Raw genomic sequence first — 23,692 nt, forward strand, 5'->3', positions numbered from 1 at the left:
TTCAAATCATTATATGAAAACAATTTTAATAAAAATTTCCCTGTTGCTTCCCCTCATTTACATGATTTTATTTCAAAGCACACCATATTCATTTTTATAAGATAAGGAAAAAAATAAGAATATAAACTATGGTACTGAAAGCATTTCATTTGATAGGTACATAAGAATAAACACAACTATGCAATTTTACTCAAAGTGTTAATTATAGTATAGTCTGATTTTTGTACACTATGAATTAAAATATTAATCTTTGATATAAGTATATTTAGATTTAGTTCCTCTTTCTAGATCATCTTGTTTTTGTTTGATATTTTCATAAAATTCTACTGCATTTTATATTTCCAAATTCCAAATCTCTTCTTAATTATTTACAAGCTTGAAGACAATGAGGTGGAAGGCAAGGTTTAACTGTTGAGATGAAAAACTCCATAATGTACAGAAAAGCCAACTGATTTGCTCTCAGCCACACAGTTTGCTAGGAGGGATAAAGAGTTCTAGATGGGAGGGGGTGGGGGATGGGTTAGCCTGGTGATGGGTATTAAAGAGGGCACGTACTGAATGGAGCACTGGGTGTTACACGCAAACAATGAATCATGGAACACTACATCAAAAACTAATGATGTAGGGCACCTGGATGGCTCAGTTGGTTAAGCGACTGCCTTCGGCTCAGGTCATGATCTTGGAGTCCCAGGATCAAGTCCCGCAATGGGCTCCCTGCTCAGTGGGGAGTCTGCTTCTCCCTCTGCCCTCCCCTCTCTTGTGCTCTCTCTCGCTCATTCTCTCCCTCAAATAAATAAAATCTTAAAAAAAAAAAAACTATAAAAAACTAATGATGTAATGTATGGTGATTAACATAACATAATATAAATAAATAAATAAATAAATAAATAGTTTGGCTGCTTCTGGCTAGATTGATTTTAAACAATATGTTAGCATATGAAGCATCTAATCTTTGGTATTGCCAAATTTTCTTTTCCGACCTTCATTACCAGGAGTTACACATACACATACCTAAGAAATGAATGTTAGACACGTATGTAAAGAAATTGTTCAGAAAGGAAAAGCCAGCCTTTCTGCTTAATTGTTTCAGTTTGAAGGCTCGAACCAACTGGAACATTTTCCCTCAAGTGTTACAATCACATGTCTGAAGCACATCACGGAAAACAGGGCCCATTATCTGATGAATGATTTTTTGGTAGAAGATATGAAAGTTGGTTGAAAAAAGCTAAGTTAGAGAAAAGTTATCTTGGAGAAAAAATGAACAATAACTTAACCAAAGAAATACTCTTATAAGGGTCAGTAATAACATGCTTTGATCTTGAAGAATCAAAAGCTATCTCCAACAAATACAGTTTATCTCCATACCCTATCATCAAAATGAGTCAGGCAAACAGAACAAACAAGAAGACAAACAGGATGCACATTCTCCTCTACTTCTCTAACTGGAGCGAGACAGAGTGAGGTGAGTGATAATAAAGATATCATACTCTGGACTGTGGCCTGTGGGTTTCCTGGGAATAGGGAAAAGATGATAGCTTTCTGAGTCACAAGAATGACAGGCTGAGGAGAGGGAAAGACACCAGAGGAAATATGCCAACTGGGGACCTTTTCATCACTTTCCAGATATTAACTATATTAGGCAGTGAAAGGAATTGGTCTGACTCTTTAGGCCAGAACATACCACAGGCAAGTGGAGGCTAGTTTTCTACAGGCCAGCTAATTTATTGCACTGATGAGCTAAGGGTCATATGCTTTCAGGAACAAGACACTGGAGCATGTCACCTGATGCATACCATACGACTAAGTACCTTCTTATACCAACATTCATTCATTCTTTCAGCAAACATTTTCTTAGTGTCTACTCAGTTAAAAGTACACACTGGAATGCAACAGGGTAGAAGACCTAGCTCCCTTCCCAAAGAGTTCATGGTGCAGTGGAAAAGAGAAAGTCAATTCTAGTATTATATGAAAATATTTTTTTTTTAAGATTTTATTTATTTATTTGAGAGAGAGAATGAAAATATTTAAGCTGTTCCATTTGCTTAAGTGAATTCTGTTTAGGCCTTACACCCACTCCTATTCCACAAAGTCCTTTCACATAAAAACAGAGGGCATTGGTTTACTGACTGTCAAGAGAGCAGATCAAGGCTGAGGAAGAGAACATCAGCAGATATCCTCAGAAATGTCGCAAATCTTTTCTAAGAAAAGCAAAACCAAACAGGAACTACTTCTTGGTTATTAGGTATTTGCCTAATAGTCCATAGACCAGTATTTGTCAAACTTGTGTTCCTGTCTACTGGAAATCTATAGACATAATCTCAAGTTCTGGGGGAATTTAAAAATTCTGTGTTTTCACATTGATGATCAAAACTGCTAATACTGAGGTAGGCATATGTTGGATAATCTGAATAACATTTATGACTGAACACTGCCATTTGCCTTCAGTTCCCATGTTTGTATTTATAAAATATTGGTGCCAAATGATCAGAGAGAAACTTTCAAAGTGTTGGTGAGCAGGCTCTGAGGTTGGCAGGGCCTTGATGTTAAGTATGATAACAGCAGTCCTTGTCTACCACTTACACACAATTCTCTTCCCAGTTAAAAAGACAAAACTTTTCTTTTGCAGTATTGATTTGCATAATGACAATGATGAAGTGAGGCAAGGTTATGTATATATAAATTGCCACAGGCTAAAGAGAAAACAAAATAAATGGATTTAAAAAGTAAACTATGCATTTATGCTAACTAAAGCACAAAAGATGTTATGGTTTATTCTAAAAGCAAAAGTTTTATGATTGTTTACAAGTAGAAAAGGAGCAGTAGAATCATCACAGGGTACATTTAATAATATATTTTTTCTTTAGCAATGTGATTGGGGGTATTACATGAATTGGCTCATCAAAACAATGAATTAGTAGATAAAAATAAAATTAGTAGGTAAATCGCAGATAAAAATAAGCTATTGGTTAAGAAAAATGTTGACCACAATATTGCCACAAATGGACCTGATGAACCATTAGATACAAAATCAAAATTAGATACATGTCAAACACAAGTGAAACAAAAAGTACAAATGTATCTTTCTACTGACAATGGTCTCAATACCCGTGATTTGGTTTCTGAAAAACAAAAATCTCACATTAATATCATTCAATTAAATGTTATTTTTTAAAGTTTTCACTTAACGTATATGTCTTTTGACTTTAAAGTTCTTTTGGCTTTAAAGTTCCACAAAGTTTGTGCATATTTTATATTTGTGCACACTTATGTTTCATTAAAATAAAAGTAATTAAAGTCAACATTGTAGATCTGCAATATTTCTTTTCCTTTTAGAATGGAAAATAAGTTTCGGCTCCTAACAATTTTCCATGAGTCCACTCAGTGTCTGAAATAAACGTAACAAGCTTGAGAAATATCATTAAAGATACATATGACTCTGATTAAAGGGACATTTGCAAGTTACATTACTATATTGGTTCAAGTTTACTTTCTATATTTATAGAGTTAGAAGGAATCAGTGGCAGTCCTCTAATTCCTATCTTTACTGCATTTACCTAATGAAGAAATTCTATTCAAATTTAGTGGTTTATAATGAGGATTAAGATGACATTCGAATAACATTTTATCATTTGACCCCCTCTGCATGGGTATGTTTCTCTCTCTGTGCCCTTTAGAATACATTCCAGTACTTCCTCCATTGTACTTTCTCACTGGACCACTCAGTTACAACATAAATTCTTTTGGAAACATGAATTTCTTGAGGGCAAAAGCCTTTCCTCCTTTATTTTTATGTTCCCCAAGTACCTAGCTTCGTGCTGTGCACATTAGGAATGCTCAATAAAATATACGCAGGCACAATATTAGTTAATGCCAAAATAAGAGTTGGCTCCTAACAAATTTCCCTGATTCCACTCAGTGTCTGGAACAAGCTACCATTTTTGTTGTTGTTGTTGTTGTTGCAGCGGAGAAAAAGAGAATCAGAAAGCTGACATCAGATTACTTGCTAAAATAGACCCCACTGAGGGAAGTGCAAAGACAGGTAAAGAGGCAATCTTTTAAGGGGCGCCTGGGTGGCTCAGTTGGTTAAGCGACTGCCTTCGGCTCAGGTCATGATTCTGGAGTCCCAGGATCGAGTCCCGCATCGGGCTCCCTGCTCGGCAGGGAGCCTGCTTCTCCCTCTGACCCTCCCACATCTCATGTACTCATTCTCTCTCATTCTCTCTGTCTCAAATAAATAAATAAAATCTTTAAAAAAAAAAAAAAGAGGCAATCTTTTAATAAGAAAGCTCACAACTGTGGTAACAGGTTGCTAACCTATAGCGTGACAACCTCAGGAAGAAGCCACTAGCACTGCTGTATCTCGGATGCCCATAATATTTAGACCTTTGTAACCACTTCCTCAAGTGCACAGAATTGCCCCAGAAGATCAACTCTGGCCGAAGAGCATCTGAGGACAATGAACATGGTCTCAAGGCCGGAAGTCCCACAGAAAATACTCTCATTGAAACCAACCACCATTTCTGGTGAAGTTGAAGAAGGGACGTGATCAGAAACAACCAGAAGCAGCAACATCTTGAAACCACAAAACTCTCTGGATTGCAGACTCTGCACACAAGGTTCCTGCAGATACAGTTCAGTAATACCTTCAAAAACACATGTTTAAAAAAACTCCCCGAGGGCAATGTTAGAGAAATCCCGTGACATCTCTAATAGTGTAAGGCCAAGAAAGGAAAACTAGCATTTATTACTCAGTTGATCATTCATACTCTTTATTACAGTCCCAGAGCACGGTCTGACTTAAAGGCCAGGGCTATGCGATAGAAAGATCGACTTTTCTTGCTACTTCCCATTCGATCTGGAAATACAGGTCCATTGTGGATTCTCACGGACAAATAGAAACGGAATCAGCCTGGGCCCCCAAATAATTATCACTGATGCCTGGGGAAAGCTAGAGTAGTAGGGAGCAGGTTTGCTGGCTAGACCTAATTATCACACAAGAGGTATTACTCTCAACTCTTAATTCAGCTTTATGACATGTAGATCCTTGCACATAATATAGTGTTGTACAAATACCAATACCAAAAATTTTATTTAATTTGTATTCATTACATTCACCAATAAAATATTGTTAAAAGGCTCTTTTTTAACGAATATATTTGTCTTTGAATAAAATAATAAAACATTTTATTTTGGCTTTTATTTTAATGCCACACATACAAAAAGCTTCTTAGTATGATTACTGTCTTCCAGTGAGAGCAATAGTAGGAGATAGTTATCCATGGGGGGACAGTACTCACTTGAAGGAGGCAGTACTGACTTTTGGATGATGATTTTTCTAGCCGAGGAAATAAATCCCTTCTGAGATTTAAAAAAAGGAGAGGACAACTTGGTAGCATCACATTTACATGACAGATGAAATTAGAGGGAACGGTGGTTTAAATACAGCAGTTGGAAGCTAAAGCCATATCCACTGCAAAGAAAACCATAGCCATTCTACAGGAAAAGGTACATTAAGTGGAGTCTCAAGGAAGAGGAAGCTATATATGGACAGAAACTAAATAAACTGCTGGCTATCCTTTGGTTTAGGAGGAATCACAAGCTAAACAGGAAAAACACAATGTCAATAGATGTACCCATTTGAATCTCCTAAGGGCTCTTTTCCTCATTATATCATGGCAAGAATAAAGAAGGGGTATTTCTTTTAAGTGACTGTGCCACGGATGAGAAAGAATGCACGCAGAGCTACACTGGTGTTGAGGATCCTTGCCCAGGATATGAATAGAAGGTCCACAGTTACCTTTGACACACAATTACTCGATGGCTCTATTCCATGCATAAATCTTTTATCAAATATATCACTGAAATATGAGATTAAAGAACCGCAGCTGGTTCCCCACCCCTGCCTTTGTGGGAATGCCTCTTATGATGCAGTTTTTTGTTTTTTGTTTTTTGTTTTTTAAAGATTTTATTTATTCATTTGAGACACAGAGATACAGAGAGAGAGAGAACATGAGCCAGGAGAGAGGCAGAGGGAGAAGGAGAACCAGGCTCCCTGCTGAGCCAGGAGCCCGATGTGGGGCTCGATCCCAGGACCCTGGGATCATGACCTGAGCTGAAGGCAAATGCTTAACCATCTGAGCCACCCAGGCACCCCTATGATGCAGTTTTTAACCATATGAAACAGAATGTTCTCTTAGATATACAAACTTCCCCATTATGTTGTTGTGATAAGCAAAATGCTCAACTACCACTTTTCAGAAAATAAAAGCACACTGACACACACTCTGTGTAAGAGGAACAGCATTATCTCACTGATTTATGTCTTTGCTTCCTTCTACTTGTCATGATAGCATATGCTTTTTACGGTCAAATTCTGTAAATAATTTTAGAAAGGATAAGTGGAAAGTTATAAGTAAGTTGGAATAAGATGGAAACTTATTTCAAAACTTCTAAAATAATTTCTTACCGATAGACTACCATGTGAGATCTACATTACAAGAATGTGCTCAGCTGAAGACCCAGGGTGTCACTAAAAAATAAAAATCCTTACCAATCTTTAGGAGGTTAGAGACTTTTAAGACTCTGAAAAGCAGAAGGAAAAACAAAAACAAAACTGAAAGCTACCAACTGCGGCCAGCAGTTTTCCCTTCTGCTAGGATCTATTAAGGTCCTGTCAAATCCCTAAAGAATAATGATACTGTTGGATGCCTTGTTCAGGCAGAATAAATCATCCAATATCTCTGATGGTGGAAATTTAAAGATACGTGAAATTGCTGTAAATAATAATGTGGGGTGTAGAGCAAAAGTAGAAACCTTCTTGAGTTTCCTCTTTCTTGTTTCTTTTTTTTGGGGGGTGGGGTGGGGTACCTTGATAGGAATAGATACTGACTAAAAGCTTGTGTGAGTGCATGCATGTGTATGTGTGTGTGTGTGTGTGTGTGTTTGGGGCTAGGGCTGGTGGGAAAGAAAAAAAATAGAGTTCTTATTTTGTGGTTAGCAAAAGAGGAGATATTTATTTTTTGTTTTGTTTTGTTTTGTGGTCTGGAATCTCTAAGATCTCTCAGTGGACAACTGGGGAGTTTATTTCTGCAATATTATTAACTAAAACTTCTTACACAAGACTCTACAGTGGACCATGGATTACTGAACTGATTCCATAATATACAAATATACAAAATGAGATAGCTCATCTAATTTTTATAATTTTCTTGTGATTGAGAACAGCATGCTTGTTAGGTTGAGAAAAGCACTGAGACTTGGGTTAGATATTAACTATTGTAAAACTGGGATTTTTGTGTAGGCAATGTTTGTAGTCATACTTGAAATTACATTTACATGTAGCCTTAGCCTTTACAAACTTTAGAAGGTAATGACAATTTTTAAAGCTATGAGAGACTGACAGGAGATGGGGAGTGGGCAAAGTGGGGAGAGGGGTTCATAACCTATAAACTTCCAGCTATAAAATAAATAAGTCATGGGGATGTAATGTACAGCGTGGCAACTGTAGTTAATACTGTATTGGATATGTGGAAGTTGCTATGAGATCTTAAAAGTTTTCGTCATAAAAAAAAAAAAACCTGTAACAATGTGTAGTGATGGATCTTCACTAGACTTATTGGGATGATCATTTCACAATATATACAAATATTGAATCATTATGTTAAATGCCTGAAACTAATATAATATTGTATATCAATTGTACCTCAATAAGATAAAAGATATGAGAGAATAAGAACATAATAAGAAGAATTGGTAATTTATTTTCAAATCAACAAAAACATCTCTATCTATATCTGTGTATATATGTATGTATATACAATTCACTGTATGCAAAGTACTATTCTTGATATTTAAGCAGTAAGGAGGAGACATAATGAGTTGAATAAGATCCATATTTGTAAGGAACTTATAATCTAGTTGGAAAATAAAGCATAAGGACTTGAAAAGTCAAATTACAGCACAAAAGTCATATAAAAGACAGTGTGATACACTACATAATTAATTATCAATTAGTGTCTAGAACATAAGTTATTACACCTGGATGTGTCATTGGAATTAGACGGAGATGTTGTAAGATATTAAATGCTTGAGTTCTCCCCTAGACTTCCTGAATTAAATAACTAGACAGGGTATAGGAGGATAGGGGGTATAAATTCAGAGAAGGGAGAAGGGTTGGGGGGGAGAAGACCTGGCATTTTACACTTTACAAAGCTTCCCAGGTGATGCCGATGAAAATTTTGGTACAACTGAGTAGTACTGGAGAATCACGGCTGTGAGCCAAGATGGCACCACTGGACAAACATTTCTACCAGTAAAGGTGGCATATGAACCAAATGAGCTTTGAGTTATGTCAAATTTTCAGCAAAAACTCACATCTTTTTCCATCTCCACTGATACCTACAACACTGAGGTTGAGAAATACTAGCCTAGATCTTGAGAGCAAGAGCTCACAGTGCAGCTGAGAGGCTTAAAGGAGGGATAGCTTGCAGTGAGTTTTAAAGGAAAGACCTTCCTTGCCAAATGCACAAAAGAAAAACTTGCCAGGGAACAGGAACAGCATGTATTCAGGAAAGTAAAACTGGACTTAAGTGTGACGCACTGAAGAACTGTTTAGAAGAGTGGGTTCATGCATAGGAATACTGGATGGTGAAGAGGATCAGATTCCCTCCTTGGGTTCCACTGTGTTTATATTATGAAAAAATGTGAATACTGAGCCTAGGATTTTATAAGTCTCAAATCAGTGAACTCTTTTACTTTTGTTTACTCGAGCTACACTCAAAGAGGTTAGTGTCTTATTATTTTCATTATAATCTGCACATCAAGGATGTATTCTTGGCTATGAATTTTTATTTCTTTTTCATATTCCTTCTTTAAAGAGGGTGGTTCCAGGTTCTTTAGTAGTCAATCTTATTCAGTCTTCATACTTAATAGAGAAAAGTCAGGACTACAATGACCTGGTTGTTGATGACAAAGTCTTTGTGCACAAGATGTCTTTGTTCAGACTGCCAGAAAGAAAGAGTAAAATGTCCAAGATGATTATCAGTGTTCCTGACGACTTAATAGTTGGGGCTTATGGAACTTGAACCAAATACCAATACTGCAGTTACCTGAGTGAATGATTCCTGGTAAGATCAGGTTGACGCTCCTGTAGAATTTCAAAGATGTTGGGTTGGCGCAGAAATGCAACAATCTTGTCATTGTAAGCTGAAAAAAGTCAGAAATTATAGCAATACTTTAAAAATCTGTTATTAGGTTTACGCACATAAATCCAAACTTAAAAGTCAGTGTTTTTGGTTAATATTCCTTGTACTAAAAGTCATAGTTTGGAGCCACTACAGATGCTTAAAATCCTATTTGTGTCTACCTGTTATATGACTATTGGACTTAGATCTAGTAGGTGTGACTCAAGCACTAATTAAACTCATCTGCTAAGTCATATTTATTATCAAATTGCAGGATGAGATCACTAACAAGATTCTAGATATTGATAGTTTCTAGCTACTGCTTACCAAAAGCCTCATAAGCAACTGTTAGAAATGGAAAACTATCTTCTGATTAAGTATCAGCCATCCAGAGAGGTAAAGAGGCAGAATAAGAGTTGCCAAAATACAATAGTGCTCTGAAAACTGAAGACATTGATGAAAAAAACCGAAGATGAGGCAAATGAATGGAAAGCTATACCATACTCATGGATTGGAAGTCTAAACACTGGTAAATGTACATACTCCTCAGAGAACTCTGTACAGATTCAAAAAAATCCCTATCAAAACACCAACGTTTTTTACAGAACTAAAACAAACAATCTTAAAATTTGTATAGAACCACAAAAGACCCATAACAGCCAAAGCAATCTCATGAAAGAACAAAAAAGCTAGAGGTATCACAATCCTAGATTTCAAACTAAACTACAAAGCTATAGTAGTTAAAACAGTGTGGTACAGGCACAAAAACAGACACACACATCAGCAGAACAGAGAGCCCAGAAACACAACTATGCTGATATGGTTACTTAATCTACAATAAAGGAGGCAAGGATGTACAATAGGGAAAAGACAGTCTCTTCAATGAATGGTGCTAGGAAAACTGGGCAACTACATGCAAAACAATGAAACTGGCCCACTTTCTTACACTATACACAAAAATAAACTCAAAATGGATTAAAGACCTAAATGTAAAACCTAAAACTATAAAACTCCTAAAAGACAGTAATCTCTTGGACATTCGTCTTAGCAACATTTTTCTGATATGTCTCCTCATGAAGGAAAATAAAAGCAAAAATAAACTATTGGGACTACATCAAACTAAAAAGCTTTTGCACAGCAAAGGGAACATCAACAAAATGAAAAGGCAGTATACTGAATAGAACATATTTGCAAATCATATATCCAATAAGAGGTTAATGTCCAAAATATATAAAGAACTCATTCAACTCAACACCAAAAAAACCCACAAATAATCCCATTGAAAAATGGGCAGAGGACCTGAACAGACATTTTTCCAAAGAAGACATATAGATAGCCAACAGACACATGAAAGATGCTCAACATCAGTAATCATCAGGGAAATCCAAATCAGAACCACAGTGAGATATCACCTCACACCTGTTAGAATGGCTAGTACCAAAAAGACAGGAAATAACAAGTGTTGGCAAGGAAATGGAGAAAAGGGAACACTTATTTACTGTTGGTGGGAATGTAAATTGGTGCAGCTATTATGAAAAACAGTATGGGGGATCCTCAAAAAGTTAAAAATAGATATATCACATGCTCTAGTAATTCCACTAGATATTTACAAAACAAAACAAAAACACTAATCCTAAAAAATATATGCACCCTCTGTTCACTGTGGCATTATTTACAATAGCCAAGAGAGGGAAGCAACATAAGTGTCCATTGAGAGATGGATGAAGATGTGATTCTGTATATAATTCTATATATAATAGTACATTACCCTGCAATAAAAAAAGAATGAAATCTTGCCATCTGCAACAAAATGAATGGACCTAGAGAGTATTATCTAAGTGAAATAAGTCAGACAAAGACAAATATGGTGTGATTTCATTTTTACGTGGTACCTAAAAAAACAAAACAAATGAAAAAACAAACAAAATCAGAAACAGACTCATAAATACAGAGAACAAAATGATGGTTGCCAGAGGGAGGGGGCCGAGAGGACAGACAAAACAGGTGAAGGGGATTAAGAGGTGCAAACTTCTAGTCACAAAACAAATAAGTCACAGGGATGAAAAGTACATCATAGGGAATATAGTCAATAATACTGTAATAATTTTGTATGGGATATACACTGAGTAATGTATAGAATTGTGGAATCACTATGTTGTACACTGGAAACTAATATAACGCTGTGTGTCAACTATAATTTAAAAAAAAAAAAAAACAGTTGTCAGCAACAGCTACTACCAAAATGTAGAGAACAAACCATTCACAAATATTATGCAGAAATAAAAGCTATTTACCAAACCAACTATACCAACAGCTACAATACAATTGGCATTATCAACTATGTACATAACATCAAAATAAAAATGTATGTTTGTCAAGTCTGGCTAATGTCCACAAAAATTTAAAAATAATTAATTACAATTCATTAAGAGCTCTAATAATTAATTTCTCTTTGTTAAGAAAACTAATTGGCTTACTTAATATTATTCATCTTGATTATATGTTTCTAATCAGAAAAATATATTTAAACCACAGAACTGAATGTCTGGATTCTCAAACATCTGTGATCCTAGTTCAGGCAACACTCTTGTGTTCATAAATATGATCAAGGAACATGCCCTACTTTAACAAATGATCAGACAAAAGAAATATCATGCTTTAAACATTTGCCAGTTCAAATTTCAGCTGCATCATGCTGCCTTTGCAAACGTATTTTAGTTAAATGTGAATAAAATAAAAAAAACACTATCTGCTAACATGGAATCCCACTGTCAAGCTTGAAGTGTACCTATCAGTACATTTCATCATATATAAATAATGAAAACACTTTAAAAAATTTTTTTAGAAAACATTTTTATAACTGAAATTTTGTCAGTGAGTTTTTACATTCCATCCACAATCAGAGACTAGATAACTTTTAGAGTAACAATTTTATAAGATTTTTAAGTTCTCTGTGCAGTATTTAGTATCCTATTAGTAACAGCATAAATAGACTGTTAGACTTGGATCCAAGATTTCTTTTTGTCCAGTGTTTGTCAAATTTCTTTATATTTCATGTAAAAGTTTTCCTTAAAGAAGTGACAATTTTAAGGTAAAAACAGACCAATGGAGAGCTACTCAAATTTAAGATGAAGCCAGGAGCCCATACGGCCTCCTGCCATCTGTCTACTCCACCTGCCTCAGAGCTCCAGGTGTGAAAACTGACCTACTTCAACCTCATCGTGTGAATAATAATTCAAGTTGTTCTTTAGGCCTACTGCCCCAATTCATTTATTTTGGAGTCTCTTGCTGCCTTGTATTTGCTACAAATACATAGCTCTTTACCAAAACCTTAATACGCCATCATTGCTTTCTTATTGTGAGGCTACTTAGGTTCACACAGTACTTAAATTCGGTCCCAAGCATTAGATACATACTAAATATATGCTTGTCCAATGCCTCATTTGAAATGACCACATATTTACCTTAATAGCTTATTTTCCTTTAACCTCAACAATCTATTATAATAGCTCTACTAGAAAAGGTAGAGTAACATAAAAAAATCTCATCACATAGGATTTTATACGACATGAGTGCTTTGCAATTCAAATCAGTTTCTTAGGAATAATGAAACAGTTCTCAGTACAGGGCAAAAGTAGCAGGCTGACAGAGTGCATGATTCATACTGATATGAAAAGCGAAGATAAAGATTTCTGGAAAGGGATGACATACCCACTGGAACCATATCCTGGTACTGTGGCCTACTGACTGTATTGAACGTACTCGATGGCCTGGGAAGAACTGGTGGGCCTGTATGTCGAGAATCTTCTCCTACCTGCAAACCAGAAGTATCATTTATCTTGTGCACCAAGACCCAGAATGGTTTAAATCAACACACCAAGCCTAGTTGTTCAAAATACTTGATAACGAGCATCAAGGACCAGCTGATCAGAAAAGATGCCAGCTGAGGAGCCGACACAGGGTTCTCAGGAGTTCTGCTTTAGTGGCTGGATTGAGGGGAGGGGTTGGGACGTCCATGTCCTTGAGAGGGGCCGGGGCAGTGACCAAGGGGTACAGGGGTAGTTCCATATGCATACAATTATTGGAGCTGTAGAAGCTAAACAGCAGACCTGTTCACCAGGAATAACCTCTGCTTTGACAAAACAAAAACCTGCAACAATACATCAGAGAGGGAACCTGGGAAGTACCAGTACCAGGTTATTCCTTCCTTTGGCCAAGGCAGGTTAGGGAATTCCCTGCTCAGCGAAGGCTGAAGAGCAGCCGGCTTCGTGTGGGGTTCTGAGTTGGTGTATTATCTCCTCAGGAGCAATTTTACACGCCTATTAGAGCACCCAGTACAACAGCTCTTTCTGGTTTGAACCTCCCACACCAGGGAGCTAATCATAGCAGGTGTGAAAGAGCTAAATAGGGTTGCCCCAACCTGAATTATTTATTGTACCTATTACAGATTTAGAAACTCATACATACAAGTCAATCAACAAAAATGTCCTTTATTAGTCTTCTCAGTAAACTCCAGCATTGCTTTAGCTTCTGTTTTAGCAGCCCCTCCCCATGTTACAGAAGTCTTTTCAGACAACAGTAGAAAAGAAGTATTAGAGAGTAAGAGGGAAAAAAAGGCAAAATAACATATTGGATTTATAAATTGGTACTTTAAAAATAGAGCTTCTAATCCCACTCATTCAATCCTTCACAACCATTTTATCACATTGTATCTGTGAGGTGTTTGGCGAAGGTTTTTCTAAAGGCCCTAAAACTAAAAATACTGTTCCCACTCTACACTGCTTGCTCATCCCTCAAGAATACTCTCACTCATTCTTCACAGTGTAGTTCAAAGAGCCCCTCCTCGATGAAGCCTTTCCTTCTGTTCAGGCTGACTTTAAATGTACCCTTCTCTGAGCTCCCAAAGCACTTGGTATACATTTCTTAAGCAGCTGCCATTATTACCATTTTATAAAGTGTTTTCATTCATATTTTTATTCATTTGTATTACGGTTAGTTTCATATATTTGCTCCTTAATAAGAAAAAGAAACCTATGTTATTTGTATCCTTCACACCAACCACTGTGTCTCTACACTGCCCATGTTTGGTAAGAATTTCTCTGTTGGATGGAAGATATACCAACATTTCTACTACCTGTGATATTTGCTAAACGAGGATAAGAGAGTAGATGGAAGGCCTCCTGTGTATGACTGGAAGTTTCTCGCTGTTTCTCTTGAATTATTGGCTTTGAAGGATAAAGTCAGCCACTCTCAGAGGAGATTCGATCATTAACAACACCTTGTTTGTCAGTCACAGAATTTATCACTTCAGTACACGACACATACTTTCCCTCCTTGTCAGTCTGTGGCCAAGCGTCATTATTTCCCAGAAGAGACAAATGTCTTCTCTTCAACACCCCACTTCTTCAAACCAGACTGTAAGACAGGGGGCAAGGCCAGATAAGTGTGCGGAGGACTGCAGGCGGTGCCCAGAAAGCACATTCCCATCACTGGTCTGGCAAGGCTGGGGCTGCCTGCTGAGTCTTTGTGGGGTTATCTCGGTGGCATTGCTCAGTCTCCATCAACACGAAGAGATATCCTCACTGAAATTTGAATGTGTACCTTAGGATCCCTCTACCACAACAGGCTGTTACTAGACCATGAAAATAACTCAAGTGCTGAGACAGAGGAATTGAAAGAAAAAGGAAGGTAGCTATAAATCTCATGCATGTGGCCCCGACCAGACCCAGCAGCCAGCTCCGTACTGTGAAGTCAAGATAAGGCCAAGTGGCTAAAGTGCACTGGCCTTGTGATAAAAGTCAGGCAGGGCCCTAATTACGGTACGTATCACACACAAGGTCCAAAGGTGAGAGGTCTGTTCTGCTTTTAAGATGAATGCTGTTTGCATCATCCAGTTCATCACTAATGGTTTCCATGGCAGCAAAGTAAAGATTTATCAACTACTCATAAAATATAAATATTTCTGTGCATACCTCATCCTGCAATAGATTTATAGATCACTTTTATATGAGCTTCTCAAGTATACTCTCCTATGTCTGCACTTATAATCAGCAAACACACAAGTATGTAAATCACAAGGGGAAATTCCAAGAGTAGAATTTTGATGAATAAAATCCAGTTATTTATCGCATTCATAATTTTTCTTATAAGAGAGGTTACAAAAATATTTGATCTACAATATAATACTGAAAATATAATATGCACATAGACATGGAAAAGGCATGTAGGAAAAGAATCTTAATTCTTTCTGCCTGAGCAAAATTTTTAGAAACAATGTATACCAAGCAATGATAAACATTCAAGGCATAAAGCCAGTATTAAAGAGAAAAAAAGTTGACTTAAAACACTCCTTTTATTTAAGCTACTAAAGAAAAAGGGAAACAGGAAGTGATTCTTTTTTTTTTTTGGTTAGGCTATTCGAGAGCCCCCGTGTGGTTACCACAGGTCACTGCAAGCCAGCAAAGTTAAAGCGAGGTAGAGCTGTTGGTGATTAATTCCGCCCATTTTCTCTGGGCTCTTAGAGTACATGGATCAACTCTCAGGGGACTTTAAAGAATATTAGTGAGGACACCACCACCCCATAGCATTGGCTGAAGATTTTAACCAAATCCAGCAACCCTCACTTCAAAAAGCTCCCTGTATGTAACTGACATTTCGCCCACTAAAAGTTACATGTCGAACCTTCTGCAGTCCATAAGCGTGATGATTGGGTGTTCACGCCTTTGCGTGACACGAGCCCCCCTCAAACCTCGTTACGACTCGGCGCAGTACCCGTCCGACGTGGAGAAAAAAAAAAGTTACATTTATTTTTTCCTATGAAGCTGCCCTCAGGTATGTACGCAAAAGGCTTTACCGTCATCCTCTCTGGAACATTTCCTACCATCGAGAATTTTCTCTAACCAACTTCTGAATGCAAAAAATTCTCTGCATTCTTCGATCTTTCCTCATATATCCGTCTTTTAAAGTTCGTAAATGAGGCTCTGTGTATTTCCAGAGAAGCCCTGTCAACACTGCGACACTGTCCAGTCTCCGAGTGATACGCTCTAAACCAAACTAGGAAAACAGAACAGAACAGAACAGGAACAAAAAGCCCGCCCGTTTCCGCAGCGAGCGCATCCCCGCGGCCGCCACGACGCGCTTGCCGAGGGCGGGGGGCGGGGGACTCACCTCGCCGGCGCTGTGGCTGCGTTGCCTCGTCAGGTGCTGCCGATGAACCAGCGCGCTCGTGGGTCTACTGCTCTGGAGCGGGAGCCGGGGGTCGATAAAAGTGGTGGTGCGGGAGTTGTGGTCGACAAAAAATGCCTAGGAAACAGTCCCCTCAGTCAGTCTTCAATTCGTGCCACACACCTGTCTTCGCTGACCTATCACAGCACACGTTCAGGAAAAGACCCACTTTCGAGTAATGATCTCAGCTCCATTTTCTCATAAATTTAATCTTTGCGGAGCATTATTCCTGGTTTTAGGAAACATCGAAGACACAGTCATCAAAGACAGGATCTTAGCTAGGAGCCCTATGAAAGGACACTTGGGCTTCTCTTAACTGGTGCTCTTTAAGCTCTTACTGCTCTCCACGGTTATTACAAAGTTCTTATCACCTGACACTTCAGCCTCATTGACTTCTCCTACACTGTCAGCCCCCAGGCTCCCCACTTTCCCAGAGTAGTGTCTCCTCCGTTTGTCCCATCCCAGCCTGATGACCATCCTAGTTTTTCAGGGCTTTCTCTTACACATGCAAGTATTAGTAGTCTTCAATTGTTCCAAATCTCCACAACCTTACTCACTTAACTGGTACCTCAGTATCGAATATTCTTTCTAAGTGCTTTGATTACATCACAGCTCCAATCCAAAGCTTCCACTGGCTACCCATGATCTAGAAAAAAACATTCCAACAAAATGTGGCAGTTTTCCAAGATTTTAAAATCTCCTTCCCATTTGCCTTTCCAGTTTAATTGGTGATCACACATTCCATACAAATTCTATCACCTGCAATGACTTTGGGCAAGCCACTTTAAGTTCCCTGAGCTGTAGAATTCTTACAAAAACATTTCTCCCCCCATACTGTGAAAGGAGGGAGGAATCATGTCTATGGTGTTTACTGCAGAATCCTTGATTACTGAAATCACAAATGAGCATAAACCGTTTCCCTCACTGTTGCAGTAAGGACTGCATATAACGTAGAAAAGCCTTTTAAAATTCTTTTTGTTTAATTCTGAAGCTCTACACCAGTGCTATTTATCGCTGTCATTAGGAGCCAAATGGTGTAAGTCTTTAAAGTAAAATTCGCTCTAGGGAATAACGAAGCCCATTATCTCAAGGACAATTAGAAAATGTAAGTTTTCCATGATCAGATAAAGTTTATTAGGTCATCAAGATAAAAGAGACTATTAGGAGAGCCAGGAGACACACTACCTATTAGTCAAGTGTCAGGGCACATGATATATGCCAATAATCTAAGCGAAAAGGAACTGACTTCTCAACCTGATGGAGCTCAGTTAACAAAGTACCTGAAAGACTAGGAAGGAAAACACCTAGGCAAATCCCAGGTTTAGATGATACATTTATGTCTATTAAAAAAAAAATCACCTTTCCATTATGAAACAAAATATTTCTGTATCTACATAATCAGGAAACAGGCAAAACAATTTGTAGGTAGCTCCCAAATAGGGAAAAAAAATACACATATTTCTTTGTAAGGAAATAACTTTAAGCAGTAGATGCACTAGAAGACAAAGCAGAGAAATATACTGATTGAGAATCCTTGCCAGTCCTTCCTTTATTCCTTCCTATTTATTTTAATTAATTAATTAATTATTATTATTTTTTACTATGTTCACTTAGCCAGGATATAGTACTGTATGCTGGCTAGTCCCTTCTTTCAATATCTGATTTCCAGGTACAAAGACTGAATTAAGTGGAAGTCTTGTAGGAGATGATGCCATCAGCCTCACATCCCTGGGTAATGCTCCCTTTTTCCTAACAGGTCAGGTGGAACATCTGTGTTCTCTCATCTTGTAAAAACAAAACAAAACAAACAAAAAAACCCCAATGATAAACTCTATATAGGCTTATATTGGCAGGTTCTGGTCCCAAACGTCACACTGGTCCCCGTTTGATTTGGGCTTCTAATACATTTATACATCATTTCTGCCACTATTCAAAATGTCATACATAGAAATTAAATTATTTTTACAAATGGACATTTCAAAATAATAAATATCATAATCAGCCACATATCTTTATGAAATTAAGTTTTTATTAGTAAAGCAATAATATAAGCCATGTTTTTTAAGGGAAAAATACAAAGAGTGCTAAAATAGAACTGCTTATTTACCTAATTTCTTAGGAATGTTTTGAAGGGATGGGTAACCATTTAGAGGTAACAATGATGCACTTGTAATTATAAGGACAAATGGGTGTGTACATCTAGGTCAGCTGTGATTTATATGCAGTGTCATAGTATAATTTGATATTAAGAGGCTTGTCTAAAACTAATTCTCTGAAGAATTATACTGTAAATGCCTTGAGGGCAAGGACTCTTTCTTACTCATCCTGTTATCCCTGATAGCTTTTGGAACTGCATCTGGGGGAAAGATGGGGCTTAGTAAATAAACTCTAAAATGCTAATATCTTGACTAAAGTACAGAGTGACAACTCATAATGACCTAATCAAGTAATAAAAGTCATATTCTTTTACATAAGCATAGAAATACTTAAAGATCTTAAAAAAATAAATGAGATGTGTATGTGTGTGTGTGTGTGTGTGTGTGTGTTAGGTGAAAAGCTTAGAGAGTTAAAGACTATAAAACCACAGATAGGATAGAAGTTTTTAAAACATCCCATTGTAGAAATGGATAAACTACCAAGTTAAAACTTGAGAAGTGGGAGGCAAAGTAGTAATTAAATGGTTGGGATCTAAAAAAAGACAAGGCTGGTTCTGAGCATTACCTCCACCACTTACTAGTGACATAACCGTGAGCAAACTACTTAACTTTTTTAAACCACAATATCTTTTCTGTGAAATGGGGATAATAACACCGACATCAAAAGAAGGTTAAATGAGATGGTTCTTATAAATTTTTTTAACATGGTGCCTGAGACCTCTTAAATGTTACTATTATTAGTACTAATAATATGTTTTAGCTTCTAAGACATTTTTCCCAGGATCACAATGCATCTTGCTACATTCCATACACAACACTCAAAAAAATGGAGAACTAGGGAAACTAGACTTCCTGAGCTCCTTGTAAGTGTATGTGGCCCAGACTAAGTTATGGTCAATGTGATGTAAACAGAGTGTCACATGATACTTCTGGAAAACCTCCTTACAAGGAGATTTTTACAAGGTCAAGCCGTCCCCTGTCCTTCATCTTTTCTGCTCCCTGGGAGAAGGATGTAATTGGTGGAGCTCCAGCAGCCATACAGAACCATAAAGATGAAAGATGGTTGAGCAGAAATTGGAAGAGGCCAAGGCTCTCACAACTTGAGAAATCACCTCAAGAGCCCCAGACTGTCTACCTCCGAACTCCTTTATGTGAGTGAATAAAATCTTGTGTATTAAACTTTGTATGGGTCTCTGTCACAATGCAGCCAGAACAAATCCTAACTGATATACCGAAGTCTCCGCAACTCAGAGGAAACATGGTCTTTCTTAAATTCAAAGCATAGAAGAACACATAAACCAGCAACCACCATTATAAATAAAGATTTTCATTATTCGGTAAATAATGATATCTCGTTGTTCACCTTCAATATAGTTGGGTAACAGTTCTGATTTAAGTGAGATGTATAGTTGGGATCCTATAGAGCTGGGATTTGAATTTATCTTTCTGTCTGACTCTAAAGCCCAATGAGTAGTACCTCTTTCCCCTCGGTCTCCTTTTCATATATCTTTTTGTTTCCATTCTGCTTTCTGCTCCCTATCTTTTCCTTTTCATGTTCCTCTCGCTCCCCTCATACTGTATGCTGTACAGGATTTTGGAAAGCATTTAAGTATTTATTGAATTAAGTTGGCAATAACATACACTCACAGTGCTGGGCCTTAATACCGTTTCACCACTGAAAAGGCTGCCACTGCCAGACCGCACACTGTACGTACTCTCCACAGTTTGCACTGTTAACCAGCTGGAGGCATGGCTGTAGGTGGGGAATAGGTGATATTTGTATCCCACAAAGGGTTCAGTTTCAGAGTCAAATAGAATGTGCATATTGTTGACACATGCTTTCTAAGTCTGCCACGTACTTGGGGAGAAAGATCTTGATTAAGACCTCTATCAAAATCCTATCATGGTGATTAACATAATAATAAAAAATTTTAAAAAATCCTATCACTATAGCACTAAGAGAATGCAGCACAAAGAAACAATTACTTAGCAGGCATTTTGCCTTTGCCCCACCCACTGGGTGACCATGGACAGGTTTCCTTGGTGCTTTGCTTTATCCCCATAAAGGGGACTACTCAGGTCACAGCTGAGTTGTGAAAAATGTATTCTACTTTAAAGTAGAATAAATAAATAAATAAATAAATAAATAAATAAATAAATAAATAAATAAAGTAGAGAGAAAAGCATAGAAAAATTACCATGCAAAATTTAGGTTCGCCATTTCTATTTGTGACACACAAATCAATTATGTCAGAAAAGTGGATCATTTTCCCACAGGATATCCTAAGTAGTTCAAGCCAGTAATGCAGTTGACCTAGTACTTTTTTTTTTTTTTTAATTTGGGTCATTTTTTTCTGTCACCATCTTGAATAGCCTGCCTTTATTTATGGAAGCATTTAGCACGTATTAATAAATTCTGTGTGGGTAAATAGCATGTTGAGAATGTAGACTATATGAAAAAAACAGCTGTATCAAAAAATGGGTCTTTTTCAGATTAGCCATAGCAAAGCAAATTTTGAACAACATAGACTCCCTACTGTTAAGTTTTATTAAGGAAATTGACTCAAGCTTCACAGTGCTGGACCAACTAAGACTAACAACACAGTCAAAAACTGAAAGGAATGCAAATACACAAACTCAGATCTCATTTGAAAAACTTCTTCCCTTTCATTGCTTCAGGGCATGGTTGAGTCAGGAAATATGGGCTGGTTGGAGCCAAGTGGTATTTTAGTGAAGCCAAACAAAATACGCTTCTCTCTTTAAACAATTCTTTCTTTTTATTTTTTTAAGCTTCTATTATTTTAAAAAAAAGAAAAAGCCATCAGTATTTGTGAAGAAATACCAACCTCAGCCTCAACAAATCTAAGTTACAGAAGTTTGAAATTGTTTCCTGTTAACATTCTGCCAAACCAGGAATCCATATTAAAAGACTATGTAAACAGAATAAAACAAGCACTTGTAACTATGCTACACAAAGAAGATCAGCTCTTCTATCTTCTTCTAAAGAGCTATGGAAAAAGCAGGCAGTTCCAGATGGTGGCACAGGAAGATCCTGAACTCACTTCCTCCCACAGACACAACAAATCTATAGCTACATGAGAAACAATTCCCTCTGAAAAGAACATGAGAACTAGGTGAACAGCTCCACAACAAAGGATAAAAGGGTCATTGAGATGGGTAGGAGAGGTAGAGATCTTGCCAAAAATTCCATCCCCAGTGTAGCAACCATTGGGAGGGGACTCACAATGGAACTCCTCTGTGAGGGGTTTTTGCTTCACATTAGGCACCCCAACCCTTGGGACCTGCACTGGAGAGACAAGCTCCCAAAACATCTGGCTTAGAAAACCACCAAGACTTATATCCAGAGGAACCATAGAGCTGTAGAGAACAGAGATTCTGCTCTTAAAGGGCTTGTGTGCAGACTCACTTGCCCTGGGATCCAGCACAAAAATAGCAGTTTGGAAAGAGCCTAGATCATATGTGAAGAAACTCATTTATTAATCTCAAAGCATCTGCCAAAGGGCAAAAGTTTGTTGGGACTCTCTCCAGGAATGGAGGTACTCATGGTGCCGTTTTTTGCACTCTCACTTTAACTTACTAGGGCCAACCCTCCATCCCCACCCTGCCTTATTCCCTCACACTGCTACCGCTACTGGCCAGAGGCAGCAGGTGAGCACCCCAACCCGTTTCACTGCTTTTGCAGCCCTGCCTCCTTCCCAGCTTCCCCCACAACGCTCCAAAGCCAGTGGGTGTGGGCAGCCCACACAGGGGATAGCCATTGAGTACTGGGCTCTGGTGGCCAGGGGAGATTGCATTTCTGGACCCCATGGAGCTGAAACAAATGGAGAGGCAATTTGAAAGACAATCAAGAACTAGGGCAAGTTTAAATGATAAGGTTAATTGCCCACACAGGGACACCCCTTCAAGACTGGGAGAGATGGCTGTTTTCCCTAACACATGGAAACAAAGAGTCAAGCAAAATGAAGAAACAGAGTTATATGTTCCAAATGAAAGAACAAGATAAAATTCCAGAAAAACACATTAACGAAATGGAGATAAGTAACTTACCTGACAAAGAGCTCAAAGTAAGGGTCAAAATTTGTTCACTGAACTTAGGAAAATGGATGAACATCGAGAAAACTCCAACAAAGAGACAGAAAATAATAAGAAAACACCAAAGAGCAGTCACAGAGCTGAAGAATGCAATAACTGAACAATAGCTGAATACAATAACTGATAATATATTTGAGGGGTTCAACAGCAGACTAGATGAAGCAGAAGAATCAGTGATTTAGAATACAGGGTAGTGGGACTCACTCAAACAGAGCAGCAAAAAGAAAACAGAATTTTTAAAAGTGGAGATAGCTTAAAGGACCTTTGGAACAGCATCAAGCAAAATAACATTTGCATTTTAGGGTATACCAGAAGGAGAAAAGAGAAATAAAGGGGCTGAAAACCCATTTGAAGAAATAATGGCTGAAAACTTCCTTAACCCAGGGAAGGAAACAGACGTCCAGATCCAGGAAGTCCAGAGAATGCCAAACGAGATGAACCCAAAAGACCCACACTAAGACACATTATAATTTAAATGTCAAAAGTTAAAGATAGAGAATCTTAAAAGTAGCAAGAGAAAAACAAATTGTTACACAAAAGGGAACCCCCATAAGACAATCAGCAGATTTTTGAGGAGAAACCTTGCAGGCCAATAGGAAGTGATATGATGTATTTAAAATGCTTGAAGGAAAAAACTTCCAACCAAGAATACTCTACCTGGCAAATTTATTATCCAGAATTGAAAGAAAGATAAAGAATTTTCCAGATAAGCAAAAGTTAAAGGAGTTTATTACCAATAAACTGGCTCTGCAAGCTCAAAAGAAAGGGTACTGATTAGTATTAACAAAACATACAACAGAAAAATCTCATTAGTAAAAGTAAATATATAGTAAAGGAAGCAGATTAATCACTTATAAAGCAAGTATAAAGGTTAAAAGACAAAAGTAGTAAAACAACTATAACTATGATAATTAGTTAAAAGATACATAAAAGATGCAAAATGTGACATCAAAAATGTAAAATGGGGGGGGTGATGTAAAAATGCAGTTTTAGAATGCATTCAAACTTAACTTACTA

General features: G+C 37.5%; 1 protein-coding gene and 1 non-coding gene across 13 annotated transcripts in view; one reads left to right on the forward strand and one right to left on the reverse strand.

Annotated features, from left to right (window-relative positions):
* Positions 1-23,692, reverse strand: part of HECW2 (HECT, C2 and WW domain containing E3 ubiquitin protein ligase 2) — a 363,868-nt gene that overhangs the window by 61,228 nt on the left and 278,948 nt on the right. For all 12 annotated transcript variants that reach the window (XM_064586855.1, XM_064586854.1, XM_064586849.1 and 9 more), the window contains 3 exons: positions 16,350-16,484; positions 12,894-12,996; positions 9,108-9,204 (listed from right to left, as the gene is read on the reverse strand). In XM_064586855.1, the coding sequence (XP_064442925.1) occupies positions 9,108-9,204; positions 12,894-12,996; positions 16,350-16,484 (335 nt within the window). The remainder of the gene's footprint in view (positions 1-9,107; positions 9,205-12,893; positions 12,997-16,349; positions 16,485-23,692) is intronic.
* On the forward strand, positions 15,861-15,963 carry LOC123840115 (small nucleolar RNA U13). Its single transcript, XR_006789925.1, has one exon. It is a non-coding gene; the product is annotated as a small nucleolar RNA U13 (small nucleolar RNA).

Source organism: Mirounga angustirostris, unplaced genomic scaffold (assembly GCF_029215605.1).
Source record: "Mirounga angustirostris isolate CCGP_5_RB_7025 unplaced genomic scaffold, mMirAng1.0.hap1 SCAF_3, whole genome shotgun sequence".
NCBI lineage: Eukaryota > Metazoa > Chordata > Mammalia > Carnivora > Phocidae > Mirounga > Mirounga angustirostris.